The 22,157-nt window shown below is 41.7% G+C and overlaps 1 protein-coding gene across 1 annotated transcript in view; it reads left to right on the top strand.

Moving 5' to 3' along the window:
• Positions 1–22,157, top strand: part of inpp5jb (inositol polyphosphate-5-phosphatase Jb) — a 68,738-nt gene that overhangs the window by 27,691 nt on the left and 18,890 nt on the right. The window contains 4 exon segments of the mRNA XM_055224062.1: positions 2,960–3,381; positions 6,259–6,366; positions 6,510–6,618; positions 22,006–22,122. Coding sequence (XP_055080037.1) covers positions 2,972–3,381; positions 6,259–6,366; positions 6,510–6,618; positions 22,006–22,122 — 744 coding nt within the window. The 5' untranslated portion in view covers positions 2,960–2,971.

The raw sequence follows: 22,157 nt of genomic DNA, 5'->3' as shown, positions 1-22,157 counted from the left end.
AGAAAAAAAATGCTCTTATCATTTCCCGAATTTGTGCAACGGTGGTTTTCAGACTGAGAGCAGACTGAAGGAGCATGCTGATAGAAGGCATTTGAATGCGACTGGATACACTGTGAACTGCCCCCACTATCTTTCACGTTTAAAAAAGGGCGGGAAAAAATATCTCAGGGGACTGAAAAAAATGGCATATTTCAATGATTAAAGCGCTAAATTCTGTTATTCTGAGGTGGGTGGAATGTCTTTTTGTTCTAAATACATTTTATTTATTAGGTGCTTCAAGGTTTCCTACAACAATAAACAAATACAAAAGCATGAATATAGAACAAAGTTATATATACAGTAAAAACGCAGGGACTATGCAGCTATGGTCTGGTGGTGTCGTGGAGTGAATAGACCAGTCTAAACTAATGTGTCTTGAGTGTGGAATTGAAGTGTGGGAGTGAATCAGGGTTGCGGAGATCTGGAGGGAGGGTAGTGAGTTCCTTCTTATAGCAAGCGTATCTAAAATAAACAAATCTGATTGGACAGTCATGTTTGTTTCATGAGAGTGAGGTCCTGGGAAGCAGACTGATATCCATCGGTATAAAAAAATTGCAGAGAGATACCAGTCTGGACTTGCCAGGCAATAAAAATGGAACAAGTGCAAAAAAATACAGCACAGAATTGCTGATTGAGATTCTATTACCAACCAGAAGTAGACGTAAAACATTTCAATATAAAACAAATTTTATAATCAATACTGTTGTTCAGATTACATTCAAATGATGTTAATGATAATACAGATTTTAATAATGATACAAAAACCTACAAGATCAGGTGGGCAGAACTAAATTCACAAGGTTATGTAAAAGAGGTGGTATTATGCATGTGGTGGAAATTTAATTATATTCATGTTGTGTCTTTAAATGCATTTGATCTGTGTCTGTCAGACCCAGATCAGACATTAACATGTGTGAAGGCTCTGTCTCCATCCCACAGGAAACCCGTTGTTGTTCTACCTGTGTAAGTGTAAAAGTTCATTATCATATGGGTGTGAAACAAAAGTCACTCTGCTTTGCAGTGTATATAACATTGTCATTCTGGTATAATAAAGTAGTTAGACTTGGACTTAGACTGAGAGGGGGACTGTGGGAGAGGCTGGGAGACTACCAGTCTGTGGCCAGGGCAGGCTTGGGCCCTGTCCTGTCTGTATCTGCTGTAACAAACAATAAACCTTTTTTCTGTATTTCAAAACTCACCGAGCAAATGGATTACTTTTCATCGAGAATTGCAATTTTTCTACAACAATAAAAAAATCCTTTTTACATTTTTTTTGGAGCTTTCTACCACATTATAACATTCCCTCATCAAAAACATGTCTGAAATGTTTTAGATGTCATCCAAGCATGTTTGAGTGTTTTAGCGATCTCCCCTGGGTGCTATTCGAAATTGATACAATATTATTGTTATCTTTTGTTGAAATTTTGAAATTGCAGCATAATTCCTTGTCACAATACTAGGATGTGAGTGCAAGGGAGGACAAGTGTGTGCATGTGTTTGGAGCTGATAGATCCTGACTGTACTCAGCCTGGCAGCCCCGTCACCTGCCTCTCTGTCACAGAGCTCCATTTATCCCTGTCCAAAAGCTCTGCTTCTCCAGCCATGTCCAGGACCAGGAGTGCCGGTCAGCAGCATGTCCAGTGCGGGGATGGAAGTGCAGCGGTCAGTAGTTGAGCTTGCAGTGGTCAGCAGGTGAGGGTGCAGTGGATAAGGGTGCAGTGAAGTGGAACAAAGGGGTGCAGCAGGTGGGGAGTGGGAGGTCCTGTAGTGAGAGGGTGGGGGTGCAGTGAAGTGGTGGGAGGGGGTGCGATGAAGCGGGGGGGAGGGGTGCGGCAGTCAGTGGGCAGGTGTGCAGTGAAGTGGCGGGAGGAGATGCAGTGGTCAACAGGTTGGGGTGCAGTGAAGGGGAGGCTGTGTTGGCAGTTTGGTGCCCATCTTCCAAAATACTGTAGTGGATGTCTGAGTCCTTGTACTCTGGCTAGAACTGAGGAACTCCATGGATAGTATCCATGGATCCACCGATAATGATATGGTATCATTATCAGGACTCAAATTCAGGAAAAGGTTTTGGATTGGGATCAGTTCCAGGATTAGGTGAATTTTTGTTCTAAGACATTTTACGGTCCAGAACAGCTCAGCTGTGTGTTTCTCTGATTGTTTTCTCTGATTGGTTCTTCTTTCTGTCAGTCTTCTAGTGCTGTAGTCCTTTAGTCATTTAGTGGATTAATTGGTTGACGGTGCCTTAGTAAATCAAAATTTGTATTAGTCGACTGTTCATTTTATTTATATTATAAGGAATTATATGCGCAACAGGAGACTGGAGATAGTTGTTTTGCACAATCTCACATGCATTTATAGCAAAAGACAAAGTTAAAATCTGTCAACTGGACAATCGTTGTGCTCATCCAAGTGCCCAATAGGAGCTGACGTCACCACAAGCGTCATCACAAGTTGTCAGCATCCCCGATGGATAGTTGAACATCACACTAGCGTGTAGCAGATTTTTTTTTTTCATTTATACCAAAGTGACTACACGGCACTGCTGAATCCTACATATATCTCTGATTAAGAAAATAAAATTGGAGAAAGAAGTAAGTACAGAGCAGTGGACGTGTACCAGTGTTGGTGAAAACAAGGATTGATTGGCAATATTGCGTCTTGAAAATAAGCGATTAAAAATTGCTCAAACATGCACAAATCACGGCAAATACAACCGCGAGAAGGTAAATGAGAACAGGAAACAACAAAAAGTTCTGAAAAATCCATTATGTGTAATAGGTTTACTTCAAAATGGAGCTTTTGTATGGACCGCTGAATGTAACAAGTTTGCTTTGAAAATGTGTTAGTCATGGCATAGCAACAGACAGATCACCTGGTTCCTTGGTAACGCTCCTATTTTTGCTTTTGCCTCTCTCTGCAGACATCTCCCAAAATGGACAGTAACAGGCAGATTGAGGAGCACGGGGGGCGATCGAGTGGCGCGTCTGACCCTGTCCCCCCCAGACCCAGAAGACCTCAGAGGAGCGCCCGGGTGGAGGGGTCCGTGGACATATCCGAGCCCAAAGAGCCTCCTCCGACAGAACTGAGTGTCCCAGATGGTTCTGCCCCGAGCTGCCTCAAATCCCCCTGCCCTGAACCCACCAAGCCCATAGAGGAGCACCCATCACTCCCAGGAGTCAAGCTGGGTCCCAAAGGTCCTGGGCACCACCACCAACCAGTGCGGGCAGCCTCCGTGCCCGACCCCCCCATGGGCAGGCACATACCCCCTCACCTGAACCCTCATAGGGCTCTGTCTGTGGCCGGCACCGCAGACACTCAGGCACTCACTGTGGAAGACTTCAGGTAGGTGTTAGTCTTGTTCTTACTCTAGCAAATATGTCAGCCACACGTAGTTATGGGGTTTACTATTGGCTACTATTGTTTCTTCATAAGACACATTGAGTAGTTTCTAATTAAATGAAACAAAAACAAATGAAACCAGGAAGCACTCCTCTATGTTTTTAAAGTACACAATACACATTCACCATTTTAAAAGAAGACCTGATGTGCTTCTATATTTATAATCTGTGACACCCATGGATCATTATATTATAATTTGCACATTTTAAACCTCAATATTTATCTAAAATTACTTAATAAAAGAAACAATTTGGAATGACTTCCACATTAGAAAACTGCTTTACCCAATGCTGACATCGCTGCAAACGTCAGCATATTAAAAGAGCTGTGTGGCAGTGGGCACTTTATCCGGGTCACTCTGGATCACGCTAGCAAGTAGTATGTGTATGTCGTAACGGGTGGGTGTAGCGGACCAAAGGATGCAGACTCGGGGAATATTTACAGGATGAGCAGGAACACAGGAAACACAGGGACCGGGGACATGAAGGGACCACACGACGACAGGCAGACCACACGGGCATAGGGCAGAGCAGGCAGGAGACATCCAGGGCCGGAACACAACAGGAACACGGGAACACGGAATGCAGGAACAGACAGGAATGCAAGGACGATAGGAATGCAGTGACACGACGATGATCTCGTGCTGAGTCTCTTCTCCCAGCTCCTTTTATGCACAGCAGGTGTGTTGATTGCACTGATGGGCTGCAGGTGCGCGCAGGAGGAGCCAGGAGCCCAGCCCAGATCTGGCAGGTGAGCGAGGGAAAGAGCAGGACAGGAGTAAAACCAGGAGCGGACAGTGCGGATCATGACAGTACCCCCCCCCCCCCCCCCCCCCCCCCCAAGGGCCACCTCCTGGTGGCCCAAAAATTGATACGGGTGGGCGGAGGGGAGCCGGACGGAGGGCAAAAATGTCACCGGTGCGGGCCGGCAGACTGTCCAGTGGGGCAACAACAGTCCGGGAAACGGGCGGACGACACAACGAGGTCCCTGGACGGAAAGCTGAGTCCAGCGGAGCTGCGAGGGTCCCACTGAGGGGGCAGAGGACACGAAGAGGTCCCTGGACGGAGAATGATGTCCAGCGGAGCTGCGACTGTCCTGACGAGGGGCAGATGACCCGAGGAGGTCCCTGGATGGGAAACGGTGTCCAGCGGAGCTACCACGGTCCAGGCAAGGTTCAAAAGACACAAGGAGGTCCCTGGACGGGAAACGGTGTCCAGCGGAGCCACAATGGTCCAGGCGAGGAGAGGACAGGTTGGGAGTGGACCGGTTGGTACAGGACGGCCAATGGGAAACAGGCCCGTGAACCGGAGACAAACAGGTAAGCAGGGTGGGCTGGTAGTCTTGTCCAATGAACCCCGAGTCCGCTTGGTCCATGGTTGGCAAGATCATTCTTACTGTCATGATCCGCACTGTCCGCTCCTGGTTTTACTCCTGTCCTGCTCTTTCCCTCCCTCACCTGCCAGATCTGGGCTGGGCTCCTGGCTCCTCCTGCGCGCACCTGCAGCCCATCAGCGCAATCAACACACCTGCTGTGGATAAAAGGAGCTCGGAGAAGAGACTCAGCGCGAGATCATTGTTGTGTCACTTCTTTCCTGCCTGTGTTCCTGTCGTCCTTGTGTTCTTGTCGTGCTCCGGTCCTGGATGTCTCCTGCCCGCTCTGCCCTACGCCCGTCTGGTCTGCCTGTCGTCCTGTGGTCCCTTCATGTCCCCGGTTCCTGTGTTTTCTGTGTTCCTGCTCACCTGCTCACCTGCTCACCTCCGGATCACCTGCTGTTCGTACTTGTCCTATTCTTACAATAAACACTGTAAATATTCCCCGAGTCTGCATCCTTTGGTCCGCTCCACACACCCGTTACAACAGTGTATCACCAATTAAGAAAATAAAACTGAAGAAGGGAGTAAGTACAGAGCAGTGGCGATGAAAATGAGTTGATCGGCAATATGACGTCTTGAAAATAAGTGATTAAAGATTGCTCAAACAAACACAATTTACCCCAAATACAACTTTGAGAGGTTAAATGAGAAGGGGAATAACTATAACATGGTTAAACAAAAGTTGGTTTTGCAGCAATTGCTTTGCTTTCACTGGAATGTTTCACAGTATGGCATTAAACTTGCATGGACATAAATGGCGCCCCCAAGATCAAATAGGGCTAAAACATTAGCTGCTAGCTAACAATGTTGATGTTAGGGAGGAATGTGTTATAGGCTTGTAGAATGTTGGTCATATGCACCGCCTCATATTAGATGACATGTACTGTATTTCAGCCTTAGAACTAGTTCACCTGAAGAAAGTAGGCCACGGCACATGACGCCGAGGTGCCATATCACCTTTCTAATGGTGGTCAGGTGAAACAGCCTAAATGTTGCACAAAGTAGTATTCACCAGCCCTTGTTTGGAAATGTTTGCTTATTTATATATTTTGATACAGGTTGATATAGCCTGCATTGTGTACGTGTATTAATTGATATATGCATTTCTATAAAAGTATAAGGGACAGAGGAATCAGAAGTGGGTGTCCAGCTCTGTTAAAGGCACTGGACAAGTTTTTTCATGTAATAAAGTAAAATGCTCTGATGTAGCGCTGGTGCACTGTTTGCATGCTATTTGTTGTTAGCAGTAGCATGACACCCAAACTAGCGTCTGAAAGTTGTTCAACATGCTTATAAACTAATTGTGGTGAATAAATCTAACAACTTTAGATGTGCGTAGGAAAGTGGGGAAAACTTTTTTATGCATATTAAAAATGTAAAACCTACTGAGGATGTTCTGAAATGTTGTACAATTATGTATGAATGTGATGTGTTTTTCCTTTACAGGATCCATGTCATCACGTGGAATGTTGGCTCCGCCCAGCCCCCTGATGACATCACTTCCTTGTTGGGGCTGAACGTGGGGGACGGAAACACAGACATGTACATCATCGGGTAAGATCTGGACCACACCGAGACACCGGGAACCAAAATCATTTTTCACAAATAATATTAATACTGTTTGTTTATTTATTAATGCAAATCAACTCCCAAGCTGTGCATAACCTGTAGTAAGTATAATGCATATGTGTGTACAGGCTGCAGGAGGTGAACTCTATGATAAACAAGCGTCTGAAGGACGTGCTGTTCACTGACCAGTGGAGTGAGGTGTGCATGGAGCGCCTCAGCCCCTTTGGCTACGTGCTGGTCAGTATGGCTCTCTCACATGCTATGACTCATATACAGTACCCCTGTCTGCATGCATGCTAGGGGCCATATACACTACCCCTGTCTGTATACATGCTATGGCTCTCATATCCAGGACACACTAAACTTTAAAGTATGATACTAGGTTATAAGGCTGTTTCCTTATCCAAAACACAATGTAGACTTCTTTCATGCGTGTTTGAGTAATCTTTCAATCTTCCTTCTTACTCACAGGAAGCCCTTTTAATTCAGTATACTCTATATTTATTTTCCCCCAAATTACATTTTATTATATTATTTATGTTTTATGTTGTGTTTTTTTTTTTTTTACCCATAAACTGCCATGTTTGTTTGATCAACAAACCATACCTTTTATTGTTTGGTTAATCTGTCTGTGAATTACACCAAAATTAAAGAGGAAGTAGTATGCAAAATCTTTTTTTCTTTGCTACCATGTTGTTCCCTCATCAAAAACATGCCTAAAAAGGCTTCAGATCCATACATGTTTCAGTAATTTACCAATTTCTTCCGGGCCCTATTTGAACCCTCCTTACAGTTAGCTGTAAGATTCTGTGCAATGCTCTACCCAGTAGCCCTTGTCATCCATGCTCCCACACAACAATTCTCCATAAATATACTTAAAACATGATACAAAACTCCACACAGCAACTTGACACACCTGATGCAATGTACAGTAGTCTCATTTGCAGAATGCATGCTGATTGTGTTGTGATAGCTGCCTAGAGGCGGAGCGACTTAGCATGGGGAGCAAAGGGAGGAGAGACTCACGGCATCAAAAACAAAGGTGAAACATGTTAATACATTGTTTACTCTGAATGTAGTATTTTCAAAACAATTAAAAGGTAACATGGTGACTAACTAACTAATATGTTATATGTTAAGCAGTTAATACCCCATAGAAGTAAAATATACCCTCTTTAAGGTAAATATAGCTAAAACAAAGTGCTTAGTCATGACTGGCCAAGCATAGATAAAACAGTCACACATAGAAAAGTGTCTTGTCTAAAAATGCCCTTATATAAGTGTATTAGATGATGATGATACATTGATGTTAATATGAATTCTTCTATGAAATGCCAATTGGCTTGACACAGGCTGAAATGTGAAATGTTTCTATATTAGGTAAAAAAACAAACAAAAAACAAACAAAAACATCATCGGTTGAGTGGTCAGATCCACTGACCCACAGGTTGGCGGTGCGATTCTAGCTCACACAGATGAATGCTGCTGTTGTGTCCCTGGGCAAGACGCTTAACCCACCTCGCCCTCAATGTCTGCGTACACTGGTGTATGAATGTGTGTGTGAATGGGTGAATGGTTCCTTGTTGTTAAGCGCTTTGAGTGCCTTCAAAAGTGGAAAAGCGCTATAGAAAAATGTTACTATTTACCAAAAATGTGACCATTTAGGTGAACTCTTCAGTCTGCAGGACTGTATTAGCTCTGGTGCTGAAGGATGGATCCACTGATTGTGTGACGGAGCCAGCCTAAATTGCCTATAGTTAATCAGCTGCTAGGCACTCTCCTACAGCTGTACTATAAGGTTATCTTTGAACCCTATTCGTTCAACCTCTACAAACATGTATCATTGTAGCTGTTAAGTCCGTTAAGCTGTTTAACACCATGTTTTTGCTCCTCATATTATGACATGAATTCCTGTATTTAAAAGGGAACTTGAAAAGAGAACTAAATCACTCAAATTTTTTTGCTATTAAACTATAGATTGACCAATATATGGATTGGCCAATATATCAGGCAATCTCAATCTCAAGCCGATATTTAGTTTGACCTGCTGTCTCAAGAATAGACATAATGTTGTGTTTAAACACTTTAGTGTGAAGAGATAACTGCACAAAATGTGACTAAACTGCTCTCTCATAGGTTTGTGGTAAAAAAAAGTGCTGTGTGTGAATTTGTTGTAAATGCATGCTGTTGTAAATTTATATAATTATGGTAAATAAATAGTAATCAAAATTGGCCCTACCTATCAGTCCAAAATTTAGCAGCTCTATTTGAAATGTAGTTTTGGGTGGAGTTTAAGTGTTTATTCCGATTTAAATGCAAAAACCTTCTTTGAACAAGCCACCGCCAACTTTGATTAAAACCACAAAGTCAGTTAAACAGTAATCAGGCATTTAACATCTGCCTTTCTGTGAGGGAGAGAGGGCAATAGAGCAGAATGACCTGGAACTAGTCCAATAATTAAACAAGTCCAGGACATGTTTCACAATATAACTCGTCCCCTATGCCTATGATACAACTAAGTTATGCTACATTCATGTGATCTCGGAAATTTGGAGATAGCTACGTAATCATCCGACTTCTGTAAATCAGAGCCTTCATGAATAAGATAAAACAAAATCCTTCTCAGTTTGTTACCATGCTGTCCTCCAATCCTGCCACAATGACGTAAACCGCAGTTCGGAGTATAACACTTCCATATGAGTTTCTGAGTTGAAAATCAGCATCAGCTCTACTTCTCTAAGGCCAGTATAAATACCAACTCCTTAGAAGGTGACTTCTGGGAAAATATTGTCCTTTGAAACCTCTTCTACCTTACTTACTTCATTGTAAATTTGATACATTTGGACATCCCTAGTTCACTGTACTGAAAATAGTTTCATATTTTTTGTTTCAAAAATGTAAAATTCGGGCTTGATATGTTCTTTCAATCCATGTCACTGCCACTAAGATCCAAGACCCCAAACCAGCTTTCAGCATGAAAATCCTATACACCAGCAGGATCATCCCACTCCTCTGCATTGTCACTGATTACACCAGGGGTGGGCAAACGTTTTGACACTTGGGCCACAGTGGGTTCTAAAATTTGATAGAGGGGCCATGCCAGGCTTTATATATGTATATATCACATTAGAGATTTGACCTGTAACATGTAGCAAAGCATGAATATGCAAGGCTCATTGTATAAATTGTTTTCCAAATGCATACATTAAATTAATAATCAATTTATTCAATTTTAGTTAAATAAACACAGCGTAAAAACTTTGAATAAGGTTTACCCTTACCTATTTAATATAATTTGTTCACGTTTGGCAGGCCATATTAATAAGCCCAAATGGCCATTTGTGGCCCCCGGGCTGTAGTTTGCCCATGTCTGGATTACACCATTCTTATACATGCATCTCTATTGACCACTTTTTAACTTCTGTCCTCATAATCCCGCGGCTCAGACAGAACTGCTCCAATCAGCGCTCACAGCACTAAAGAATGAGCTGCTGCCTTTGCCTGCTAATGGACTATCCATAAAGATTATGCAAAAATAAACTTTTTTGAGCTTTCTACTAAGTTATAACCTTGTTCCCTCATCAAAAACAAGCCCGAAGAGTGTTAGAGTAATCTAGCATTCTCTCCTTGGCCCTATTCAAAACTTCCTTATGGATACCATGTGGATTCTGTGTAACAATTGTTGGGCGTGTTCTATCAAAATGACGACTGGATTCGATCAGTTCAAATCTTAAAAGTTTATTCCCCTGACAGTTACAATCTAATACAGGACCCGGGGTCATATGATCTATCCCTCGTGTGTGCAGCAGGCGGTCTGTCTGCTTTTCCCTGGCCCCGTAACATAAAAATATAACATGAAACATGAATATGCAAATATTATGTTGAGTAGGTTGTCGCCCAGGTTCCTCCCTTCGGCCTCGCTCATCTCTCCGGGCTGCACCAGTCTATTTTTCCGGCCTTGAGTCTCATCCGACCACCCTGTAAAGGAGCGTCTACAGACCCCAACAGCCTTCCCCAATTCATATCACACAATATTGCTTTTAGCATAGTTTCAGTATTATCACAAGATGCTCCACTCTAGTATAAACATAGTGGCTGTCAGGCGACATGATTCACCTCGTACAATGTTGCCTTAACTCGGTTAAAGGAGTTTCTGCAAGGGACCAACTGTCTCCCATAATTCACGTTTTACCTTTAACCTAATTTCAGTGTTAGTAGATGGTATTCAACTTTTAGTATGGTGCTTGTTAGACAACCTCCAAAAAGATACAACATTCAAAGAATATATAAATTCAGTATAAAAATGGTGATTACATAATAATATTCAAAACTTATATGATTTCAGTATCAAAAGATATATATGTATATGTGATGGCCCTAAGAAACTTTATTCAATCAATATGCATTCCATATTTTTGATATATGTATTTGTAATGCAACTTAAAAGCTTTATTACTTGTCATACCCTTCATTTCCCCCTTTTGACCTCTTCTAAGAGGTCACATCCCAGAGCAAGGTAACATCACGTGGCAGCTGGTCCCCTCCGTCATCCTCCATACTCAACAAAGGATACTGTCCCCTCTGGTCCGGACAAACTGCAGTGTTAATGACCTTAAGACACAGGGCACGAATGCAAGGCACACAACAGCATCCCACCAGTGCAAATATAGCAAGCACGGCGACCAATGAAGTAACCAATGAGACAACCAGACCTTTCCATTTACCTAATACATTATTTAGCCACGTATTCATCGGGTTGTCTACTCCAGCCGCGTTGTGCATGTCCCTAGACAACATGCGCAGTCCTTCTAGAGCCTTAGACACTGACCCATCAGGAGCTGTGTTATTAAGAATAAAGGTACAACATTGATCATTAAAAATATGACAAACCCCGCCTTTCTCTGCGAGGAGCATGGCCATTCTGTTTTGAAAGGCTACCAATGATGTTGGGTGGAGCTGATCGGCCAAACCTTCTACTGCGTCCCTCGTTAAGTTACTAAACTAAGCCTAAGCAAATTATAGTAAATATAATTGATGGGGTCCACATTTTTGTTTGGGGTGATTGGGAAAATTGCAGCAATTAGAGGTATATTTTCAAAGCCGGACGCTATTCGGTCCGCTAAGTTATATTCATCCAGGACCCCTCTAGGAATGCCAATAGCATCAATAAGTGGGGTTGTTGTGGTCCAGAAGTTCTGGCATTACTGAACGCTTAACCCTCTGAGGGTGGGGTAGAGTCTTATTAAGGTGTCCCCAGAGGGTGATGGGCATAATTAGCCTCACCATAGCACCAATGCCCGTAAATTTTGCCTTCAACTTGTACCTCAATTGCATGTCTCCGCACAGCCAATATAGATCTCCCCGTATCCTAGTGTAGGGCACTGGATTTGGCAGCTGCACCACGTGTTCACACCAGTCTTCTGGAAGCTCTCCCCACTGCAAAGATTCATGATCGCCTTTAGTAGAATTGAAACAGATATGATTAGCTCATACTGGAGTGAACATCGGGGGCTGCACAGGCTTTTTCTGGAGAGGGTATAATTTGGACAAGTCAATACATATTTCATTCTCTTTAGTGTTATTACTGTCAAATAGGTTCAACATACAATCATTCCCATGATGATCGTCTAGGTGAATTGGCGCAGGGTGGGTCTTCAGAGTCGGTCTGGCCAATGAGCACACAATACAATCTGTAAAGTTGGTCACTTTGTATAGTTAACACTGGGGGGACAACCCCTTTTTTAACAGGGCATTTGGAATCTTGCAATAAACAACGGAAGATAAATCAAATTGGAATGTACTGGATGGCCCCTTGGTGTCCTGTATGGTCATTTTGACATACTTATCACATTCTGAGATTGACCGTGGGTCAAGTTTTAGGAGAATCTTTTCCACATTGGTTTGTACATGTTTTTGATTTGCTTCCCAGAGAAGGATGGCGAAGGCAACCAGCACACCCACAATCAATATCACTACAATTCCCCATTTCCCCCTTTTGCTCAGGGGGAGCTCCATGCAATCTAAAATAGCTGTGCGTGTGTGTGAGTGTACTTAACCTTCCGCCAGGACGTATTACCAAACCATGTACAGGAAGGAGAGACCAAAGCCTAACACCACACCTGGAGTTTAAAACCATCGAATGTCACCGAAGCAAACACAATACACCTATGGAAATATGTAAAAAGAGAACAAACAAACAAACACCAAAGATTCAAGGGTCCACCGGTCTGGTCTGTGTTAGATGAAATCACTTATGGCCTTTGCCTTCCAACCGGACAGCCCTGTCGGTGTGAGCAGTCACTCTGTATGGGCCAGTCCAGCATGATTCAGACCACTTATGAGACAGAACTTTCAGATAGACCTCAGAGGGTGGAGGCAGAGCAGCCTCCTTGGTGGACACCTCCAGCCGTTCTTCCGACACCTGAGAAGAAAAAACTAGATAACAGATGCCGCAATTGATTCCAGTATGGCATGTACTGGAGATTTGGAAGGGGCTCCTCTTCCTGTGGTACCAATGTAACCCCTGGCCCTGGCATCAAACGTCCAGTGAGCAAGTCATAAGGAGAGAAACCAGTAACTTTGTTAATAGACTATCTCACTGCCAGAAGAGCCAGGGGTAGGGCGTGGAGCCAATTAAGCCCTGAAGTAGAACAGATCTTAGCCAATTTGTCTGTTAAAGTGTTCAGCCCGTCCTTGACTTTCAGGATGATACACAGAACCAAATTTATGACACAGACCAAGCATTTTTTTCAACCTTTTGAAGAGCATGGCTGTGGAAATGTGTACCATTATCAGACCTAATCAGAGCTGGAAAGCCATGAGTAGGAATATAATGATTAATCATGCCCTTGATCACAGAAGAGAATCCTCGCGGTTCACAGAATAGGCTTCAGGTCAGATACATTCTAAGCTGTTTTTATTCAGTTTAGGTTAGTTTACCCTTACCAGTCACCAGGGGGTTCTCAGAGACTCTGGACCTATTGGGAGAGAACTATAGACTTAAGTTAGTCAGTGCTTTGTAATCAAGACCTTATGAATTTGAAGATTTTTAAGGACACTTGTTTCAGGTTGGAGAGGAGTGTCCATCCTTTTCCTAATTAAGATCTCATGTAAAGAGAAATCAAGAATGCTGGCTGTGGATCACGTTGCCATCAGCGCTAATGGCAAAGCATCCAACCATGTCATTCTGGTAAAGTTCATGTTTTATTTTCCCATTTGCTCAAGTGATGAGGCCCCCCTCTATAAAATATAGCCATATGTAACAGTCCGTCAGTTGTCAGGTGGTCTATTGTGACACTTATTTGTCCTGTTGGTTACATATTTGGTACATATTTGTCATATCTGTGCCAGTCCAAATACTGAGCTCGAGTCAATAACCTGCCAGTGTCTATCAGTTCTATTGAATGTTCAGTTTTTTGTACAGTGCTGGTGGTAGATCCTTCAGTATCTATTGAGAGGCATCAGTGTGTATCAGATGCCATAATTACTGCCTAAACCATAATTGTCCTTTGTTAATGTTGTCCAGTTTAGCTGTATATTATATCAACTGCAACCTCCTCGTCCAGTTTAGCCTTAAGTTATATAACCTGCAACCTCCCCCTTTTTAACAACTTTATTTTATTTGATCAACATTCATATAATTCAAACATTCATTCACAGCAATAATTTATTCTATTTGTAAATACTTAACATTATTTAAAACCAGGTTTTGATTAAGATTTAAATGGGACTTATTTCTTTCAGATTTTTCCTAGTGTTTAATTATCTTTAAATTTAGACACATTCATACTGCTGAACATTTTGTTTTTCATATGTCAGATGTATTGAAATGGCTTTATTGTGACTACCCTATTTAGTTGTTGTTGTTAGCTCAATTGTTTTACGAGCATTAAAAAGCCACTGTTTTATGTTCTGATAATATAATTCAGTTTAAAATACAAAGTTCAAACACATTCAGGAGCATTAACATTTTGATCTAATATAAAGTATCATAGTATATGAACTAAACATTTACACCAGACTATTTAAAGCCTTTCAGACCCCAGCGGTCTCAGATTTCACACATAATAAAGCTACATATTTCTCTCCGCATTGGAAATTCTACTGTCTAAAAACTTTGGTTTCTAATTTTGTTAATTGTGGCCATTCTAAATGCCATTTCAAATGCGTTGCATATGCATTATGTAGCAGCCCCAGTTTGACAGCGCTGATGTACAATGAAAAGAAACAGCCTAAATAATGTTATATTGATATATGATTATTTTCAGGAATGGAGGAAAACTATTTCAAATAAATGAATACACTTCTAAATTTTGAAATTAAGTTAAAAAACAAAATCTTTGACTGTGTGGATCCGAGAACAGGCTCCAGTCATGAGTGCCCAGGTAAACACAGCCCAAATGCAGCAGCAGAGACAGTTCTATGGTGCCTTTAGAGGAGCAGCAGAGCACTTGAAGCTTTTGATTCAGTTCATTCATTTGTCATGTGACCAGTAGTGGAGGAGCCCAGTCCACAGATGAGTTTCAGAGCCATCAGGACTTTCTTTGGTTTTAGTTCAGTTCATGTTTCTCAGTGACGCAGCAGCCATGTTCAGACAGTCTTTAGACAACAGCAGAGTAGAGCCAGTCCAGGTCATGTGACCTTTCAGTTCAGAGCTGGAGCGGTGCACCCAGAGAGCCACTGCACTCAGACCACGCCCACCCAGACACAACAGGCCAAAGACCCACCTCAAATCCACTTCAGTCAAAACTAAAATCTGTTTATCTTGCATAGACAAGTTGTTCATTTTCCCCTGAAAAAATGTGTAAACAGTTTGCATAAGAAATCTGTATCTATATTACAATATCCTAAAGTTAAAGTGAGGAATTTTCAATAATTATAAAGACAAAGACGTTTGAATTATTTACTTAAATTTCAGCATGATCTAATTAAACAAAAATTCTTCTAACGTTTATTTGAATGCTAAAATAAATTTTCACTGTCAGATGAGTTTAAAACATTCTGCTCTTTCTTTGCATTGTACAAACATCATCAACTGTGGCACTTTAACCACTGGTCTTGTATCATGTAGGTGTGGTTAAACTCAAGTTTAATCATATTCCTGGGATCATTATTTGGTAAATTGCTTTCATTTTAAACCACTCACAGAGGCACCAATATGGGATAAAGTGTATTTATTCATCATCTATCATCGGTACAATTTTGTTTGACATTTTTGAACATGGGTTCAGATTGTATTTTATAACTATGCCTGTTTATGTGTTCTGTGTCCACATTTCGTACTTTAGCTCGATAGAGATAGTTACAGATTTTCTGAACTGCAGCTTTAATGTAGTCACAAGCAGCACTGACAGTTATTACACAAATCCCTCATATTTTAGACTGAATTATATTATGATATAATCTAATAGTACAACAATATTTTAGTATAATAATATCTTGTCCTAGGATGTCTCCAATCTGCAACTCGTTTGCACCCTTTAAAAACTCTCCCACTCTTTAAACACTGTCTTGCTCAGTTTAAGAACTTTCCCATTACTTTACAAGACTTTCCTGTCACTTTACTATGTCTAATACAAGTCTGTCAGTCCATGTTTCTTTTGTCATAGTAGCGGTACAATTATGTTTGTACATTGTCAATTCTGTCCGTCTCTAAGTCTGATTTACACACCTGTAATTTGGACTATTGGGAATGGAAATGTTAGTGTAAACATAATGTATGGATCCAAACCTTTCACCACACAGAGGTCCCACCAGATTTGACCTTGTCCACCCAACGCAGAGGCCAAGACGTCTGTGCGGGGTGGGGGTTCCAGCAGGACATGTGTGATTTCAGTTTTAAAGACTCGACACTTCTAGACCCCAGGTTTTCACCTTTATTTTCTCCTCCCCCAAATGCAGCCTATGTGGTTTCTGCTCCAGCCAATACTCCATACTCCAAGGCTAAAAAAGAGAAGTCAGAGACCCAAGCCACCCACAGTGATTCCAAAAGAAGAAGTTCTGTCCCTGCCAGTTTATCCAAATATTGCACAGCTGAGTGGGTCCCAGGCCCAGGGCCCCAAGCCCCCACAGTCCAAATGTCTAGTCAGAATGCACACTATCCGTCCATGTTGTACTGTATTATTTCAACTCGGTGACCCTAAACCTACACAATTATAAGAAAACTCCACTTTAGACTATTGCACCTGCCTGGTATAACTCACTTTATCACCCAAAAAATGTTAAACACAATCAGCTCACCTTGTCGGGGAGCGGCACAATTTACTGGTTTCTCAAAAGACTATACGTCTCCGGGCACAATTTATCTTATCACATAAACACACACACACACACACGTTCAGCGCACCACGCCGGGTCGCCTACCTAATCTATTCAGCTCACCACGCCGGGTAGCCTATCTAATTTCAGCGCACCACGCCGGGTCGCCTACCTAATCTATTTTGCTCACCACGCCGGGTAGCCTATCTAATTTCAGCGCACCACGCCGGGTCGCCTACCTAATCTATTTTGCTCACCACGCCGGGTAGCCTATCTAATTTCAGCGCACCACGCCGGGTCGCCTACCTAATCTATTTTGCTCACCACGCCGGGTAGCCTATCTAATTTCAGCGCACCACGCCGGGTCGCCTACCTAATCTATTTTGCTCACCACGCCGGGTAGCCTATCTAATTTCAGCGCACCACGCCGGGTCGCCTACCTAATCTATTTTGCTCACCACGCCGGGTAGCCTATCTAATTTCAGCGCACCACGCCGGGTCGCCTACCTAATCTATTTTGCTCACCACGCCGGGTAGCCTATCTAATTTCAGCGCACCACGCCGGGTCGCCTATCTAATCTATTCAGCTCACCACGCCGGGTAGCCTATCTAATTTCAGCGCACCACGCCGGGTCGCCTATCTAATCTATTCAGCTCACCACGCCGGGTAGCCTACCTTTAAAATCCAGCTCACCGCGCCGGGTGGCCTTCCTTTCAGCGTACCACACGAGGTGGCCGCCTACCTATAGAGTTCAGCTCAGTACTGTATCTAATTTAAACATATACAATATTAGCACATAAGCACACAAACACTTTCAGGTCGCTGCACAGAAATACTTAGGTCTCATATTTTACACCAGGCAGGGCAAAACTCTCAATTGCATAACAATCTAAAACACACCAAGTTCATCAAGTTGAGCAACACATAAGATCTAAATCTCAACATGTCCTCTATCAGATAAAAACCTTCAACACAACACAACACAACACCACATCACACAAGTTCACCACATCATATGACCCCGGGTCTGCTCTTGTTATGATATTAACACTTTTAAAAGAGAAAAATATATATATATATGCTCACCTTGTCTGGACCGCTCTTATACGATAATAGCGCCTTTAATACATGTTCACCTCCACTGGGCAGCACCTCTCTCCTTAATTTTGATATGTCCAATAGCAGAAATTCGGTTCCTTATCACAACAGGCTTTCTGCTCACCTTTCAGAGTTGGCGGCCGCACTTGGAGAGAAGTCCTGTCCGAGCGGAGGCGCGCGGAGTCCTACTCCCCCTCGCGCAGTTGTTTACGGCGTCAGTTTTGATCACGTCGGGGTCACCAATTGTTGGGCGTGTTCTATCAAAATGACGACTGGATTCGATCAGTTCAAATCTTAAAAGTTTATTCCCCTGACAGTTACAATCTAATACAGGACCCGGGGTCATATGATCTATCCCTCGTGTGTGCAGCAGGCGGTCTGTCTGCTTTTCCCTGGCCCCGTAACATAAAAATATAACATGAAACATGAATATGCAAATATTATGTTGAGTAGGTTGTCGCCCAGGTTCCTCCCTTCGGCCTCGCTCATCTCTCCGGGCTGCACCAGTCTATTTTTCCGGCCTTGAGTCTCATCCGACCACCCTGTAAAGGAGCGTCTACAGACCCCAACAGCCTTCCCCAATTCATATCACACAATATTGCTTTTAGCATAGTTTCAGTATTATCACAAGATGCTCCACTCTAGTATAAACATAGTGGCTGTCAGGCGACATGATTCACCTCGTACAATGTTGCCTTAACTCGGTTAAAGGAGTTTCTGCAAGGAGTTTCTGCATAATTCACGTTTTACCTTTAACCTAATTTCAGTGTTAGTAGATGGTATTCAACTTTTAGTATGGTGCTTGTTAGACAACCTCCAAAAAGATACAACATTCAAAGAATATATAAATTCAGTATAAAAATGGTGATTACATAATAATATTCAAAACTTATATGATTTCAGTATCAAAAGATATATATGTATATGTGATGGCCCTAAGAAACTTTATTCAATCAATATGCATTCCATATTTTTGATATATGTATTTGTAATGCAACTTAAAAGCTTTATTACTTGTCATACCCTTCACAATATATCAATATATACTATTTATTGTAACAGACCTAGCTACAAGGACACTCTCTCTCTCCCCCCTCTCTCTCTCTTGCTCTCTCTCTCGTTCACTCTCTCTCGCGTTCACTCTCTCATGCTCTCTCACACTCCCTCACACTCTCTAAGCACCTCTTTAACGTGACTCACTGACAGTAGTCTCCTCCTCCATGTCCTCAACTTCCATGTCCTCCTGCTCCTGTAACAGGCTGTGGTGTGGCTGCTTGCAGGGGGTGCTAGTCAGATTTATTAGGATGCTAATGTGAATGTCAGGAAAAGGAATATGAGAAACTAGAGAAATACCAGGGGCTCCTATTTCAAGATCCTATGGGACTTCCAGATACAGAATGGTGATGGCGAACCAACCGGTATATAAACTTGCAACTGTAACTGATGATATAACTGAAGCTAGAAAATTGAAGGCTATTGGTACAGCAGCTTTTAGGATCAACATGAGATCATAGTGTGCTGCCTGCAAGCATAAAGTGTTTTAATCCTCCGTAAACCAGGAAGTAATGATGATGCTGGTTATTCTTAATAGTAACGTGATGACAAATTTTGCTCTGGCCTTTGAATCATTTTGGGTGCAAACCAGTTAAAATCAAATTTAATTAAATTTTTTAAGACAGGTTAGGAGTAGTTGTTGTGTACATGCAAAGTATATGATGATATTCAAATTTTAGATTTATCCCCAAAAATAAACAATAAATAAATAAATAAAACAATATCATAAGCAATATTACATGGCCCAGCTCCACTGCCACTGTAGTACTGTGTCAAAATATTCTTGACTAGAGAAAATGTAACTAAATTAGTGAATCAAATCTGTCAGATCATTCAGGTCTTAAAGGGACTCTATATAAAAATATTTTGTTATCACCATTGTTCAATATCTGAAGTAAATATAAAATGCTCAGTTTGGACAATTTAATTCTGCATTCAAATCTAAGAAACCTATTCAAAATCATTCATAATGCAGCTCCACCTTCACTGAAAAAAATTATGAAACTCTGTTCTGAACAAACTACCCCATCCGCTCGATCCTATGTGAACCAACATTGCATAGTTCCAAAAAGGTCTTCAGGCAGCCTTTTTTTTTTAAAAACCATCAGACAGTAGAATCAGCTCCAGACAGTCTGAAATTGCCTGTACATTTTAATAAGTTTGCGAAAAACTTGAAAAAGCACATTTTAGATAATCAGATGTGTCAACAACCCTCTAGTTCATTTACATTGTTCAGTATTCACTGTAAAAATATGCGCATAATGATTTTTTATATTTGTATAGACTGTAGGACACATACTGTCTTGGAAATGGTGACATTTTACTGCTAATGTTAATAATGTTAATGACTAAGTTCATCTTATAATGTACTTGTAATGAAATGTGTATTTTTAAGTGTGTTCACCTGCCCAGGGACTGCATTGAATGTAGTAGCAGCTAAATCTGGTACAAATAATCTTTTCTTTTGTAAGATTAATTAATTTATCCATGGTCCCTGACATATAAAGAATAAATAAAGAAATAAAGAAATCACTCATATCATCTTTAGTAGGCTTCACAAAGTCACTACATTTACATGCACAGAGAATCAAGAGTGCATCCAAATCCAATTCCTCACAGACCAGTCTTGCCCCGTCGACATGCAGAGAGAATCAAATGGGTGTGAATGAGCATCTGGTAATTTGCCAAAACTTTGTAGCTAAAATTGCTAATAAAAATGGCTATCACACAATTCCATGTATGTACCAGCTTCTACAGATGTGTTATTGGAATCTTTACAATTTAATTCACAACACCTCAATTGTAGTTCTCAGGATTACGTGTATTTTGAAAAATTGGTTTAAATTTGACTAGACCAGTTATCGAGTAAACACAGTGAGTTATTTTCTGTGGAAGTAGGCTTAGCTCTATCCTTGAGCCTAGTACACAGTAAGAGAGGAGCTGTCTTGCCTGTGTAGTGGCTGCCTCTTGGAGTGACTTTGTTGCATAACGCTCTGTGGTGAAGCATAAAGGGTACGGCCTATTTGTGCTGTGCTGAGGGCGCGGGCCGGGTACAAACATGGACTACTGCTCCTGGAGATATATTCAGACTGACACCAAATAAAACCCAACCACACTGCATTCTCCAGCACGTCACCATTGCTTATTTACATGAAGAATAACATGTAACAAGAATGAGACTTGCTCATTGAGTTGTTTTTAGATAAACAGTGCTGATGTCCTCTTCTCAGATGGAGCCGAAGTATTCCTCAATCCATCCATTTTGGTTCAGAAATATGGAGGATGTAACAATTGTGATATTGTGGTATTGAAATTTTAACAGTCTCATAATAATATCTATTAGATTAAATCACCCATGTTATTATGAGACTGTTAAAATTTCAATACCACAATATCACAAAAACTATAAGATAGTTTGAGCAGTGTTTATTTGGTGTTTACATTTTTTAAATTAATGCTGTTTTTGTCTGAAGTGATGCTGCCATGCCATGTTAGCTAGCCGTTAACCACACCTAGCATGCTTTGTGCTCTTCTCTAAAAGGGTACACCACAGACTGGCCTTTTCTTTGCCTGATGTGTGGTTATGCTGCATTAGGAGAGTGCTGCAGGGCTAATGGAGGAGCCAGTGGTTCAAACACGCATGACATCACAACAGGCAGTACAGGCCACTTCAGTAAACGCCTTTTCATCATTTCAGAGAACTATTTGCATTTCACTAAAATGCAAATTCAAAGCTAGCAGATGGGCTATTGTTGTTAGTAAAATTTTAGCTGCTTCCTAATTTACCTACAGTAGTATTTAGTATGCTAAGGATTCAGAGAATAATTACTTATTTACTACTTACTATATGTTATCTTAAGTATCTTAAAAAGTCTCACATACAGGATTACTTCTTACCCCTACTAAGGCATTATCTTTTCCAATCAACTCAAACACTCATTTGTAGATGTAGTCATTGGGAAAATAAATCATAACTCGAGTCATTTTACTCACTCCTTTTCAGCTGCAACCCTTCTCTATCCCCATCTCCACTAGAACAGCAGAACCGTCAGACTGTCTATATCCTCCTCTTCACAAGTGTTGAGCCCAGGATAGATTTTTCTCATAACAAATGTATCCTATTCTACCTCTACCTTACCTTTCACTTATGTCTCTACCTGCCAGAGTCTAAGTAACAAAGTTAATCAATTCATGTACCATGTGTGTGCCGGTAGGTGACGTCCCAGAGAATGCAGGGCGTATTGCTGCTCGTTTTTGCCAAGTACTTCCATCTGCCCTTCCTGCGCGGGGTCCAGACAGAGACCACCCGCACCGGCCTGGGGGGCTACTGGGTGAGAAGCACCACACACCACCAGACCGTAGCCTG

The sequence above is a fragment of the Periophthalmus magnuspinnatus genome, chromosome 9, assembly GCF_009829125.3.
Source record: "Periophthalmus magnuspinnatus isolate fPerMag1 chromosome 9, fPerMag1.2.pri, whole genome shotgun sequence".
In the NCBI taxonomy this organism is placed as follows: domain Eukaryota; kingdom Metazoa; phylum Chordata; class Actinopteri; order Gobiiformes; family Gobiidae; genus Periophthalmus; species Periophthalmus magnuspinnatus.
This window is presented reverse-complemented; position numbering and strand designations above follow the sequence as displayed.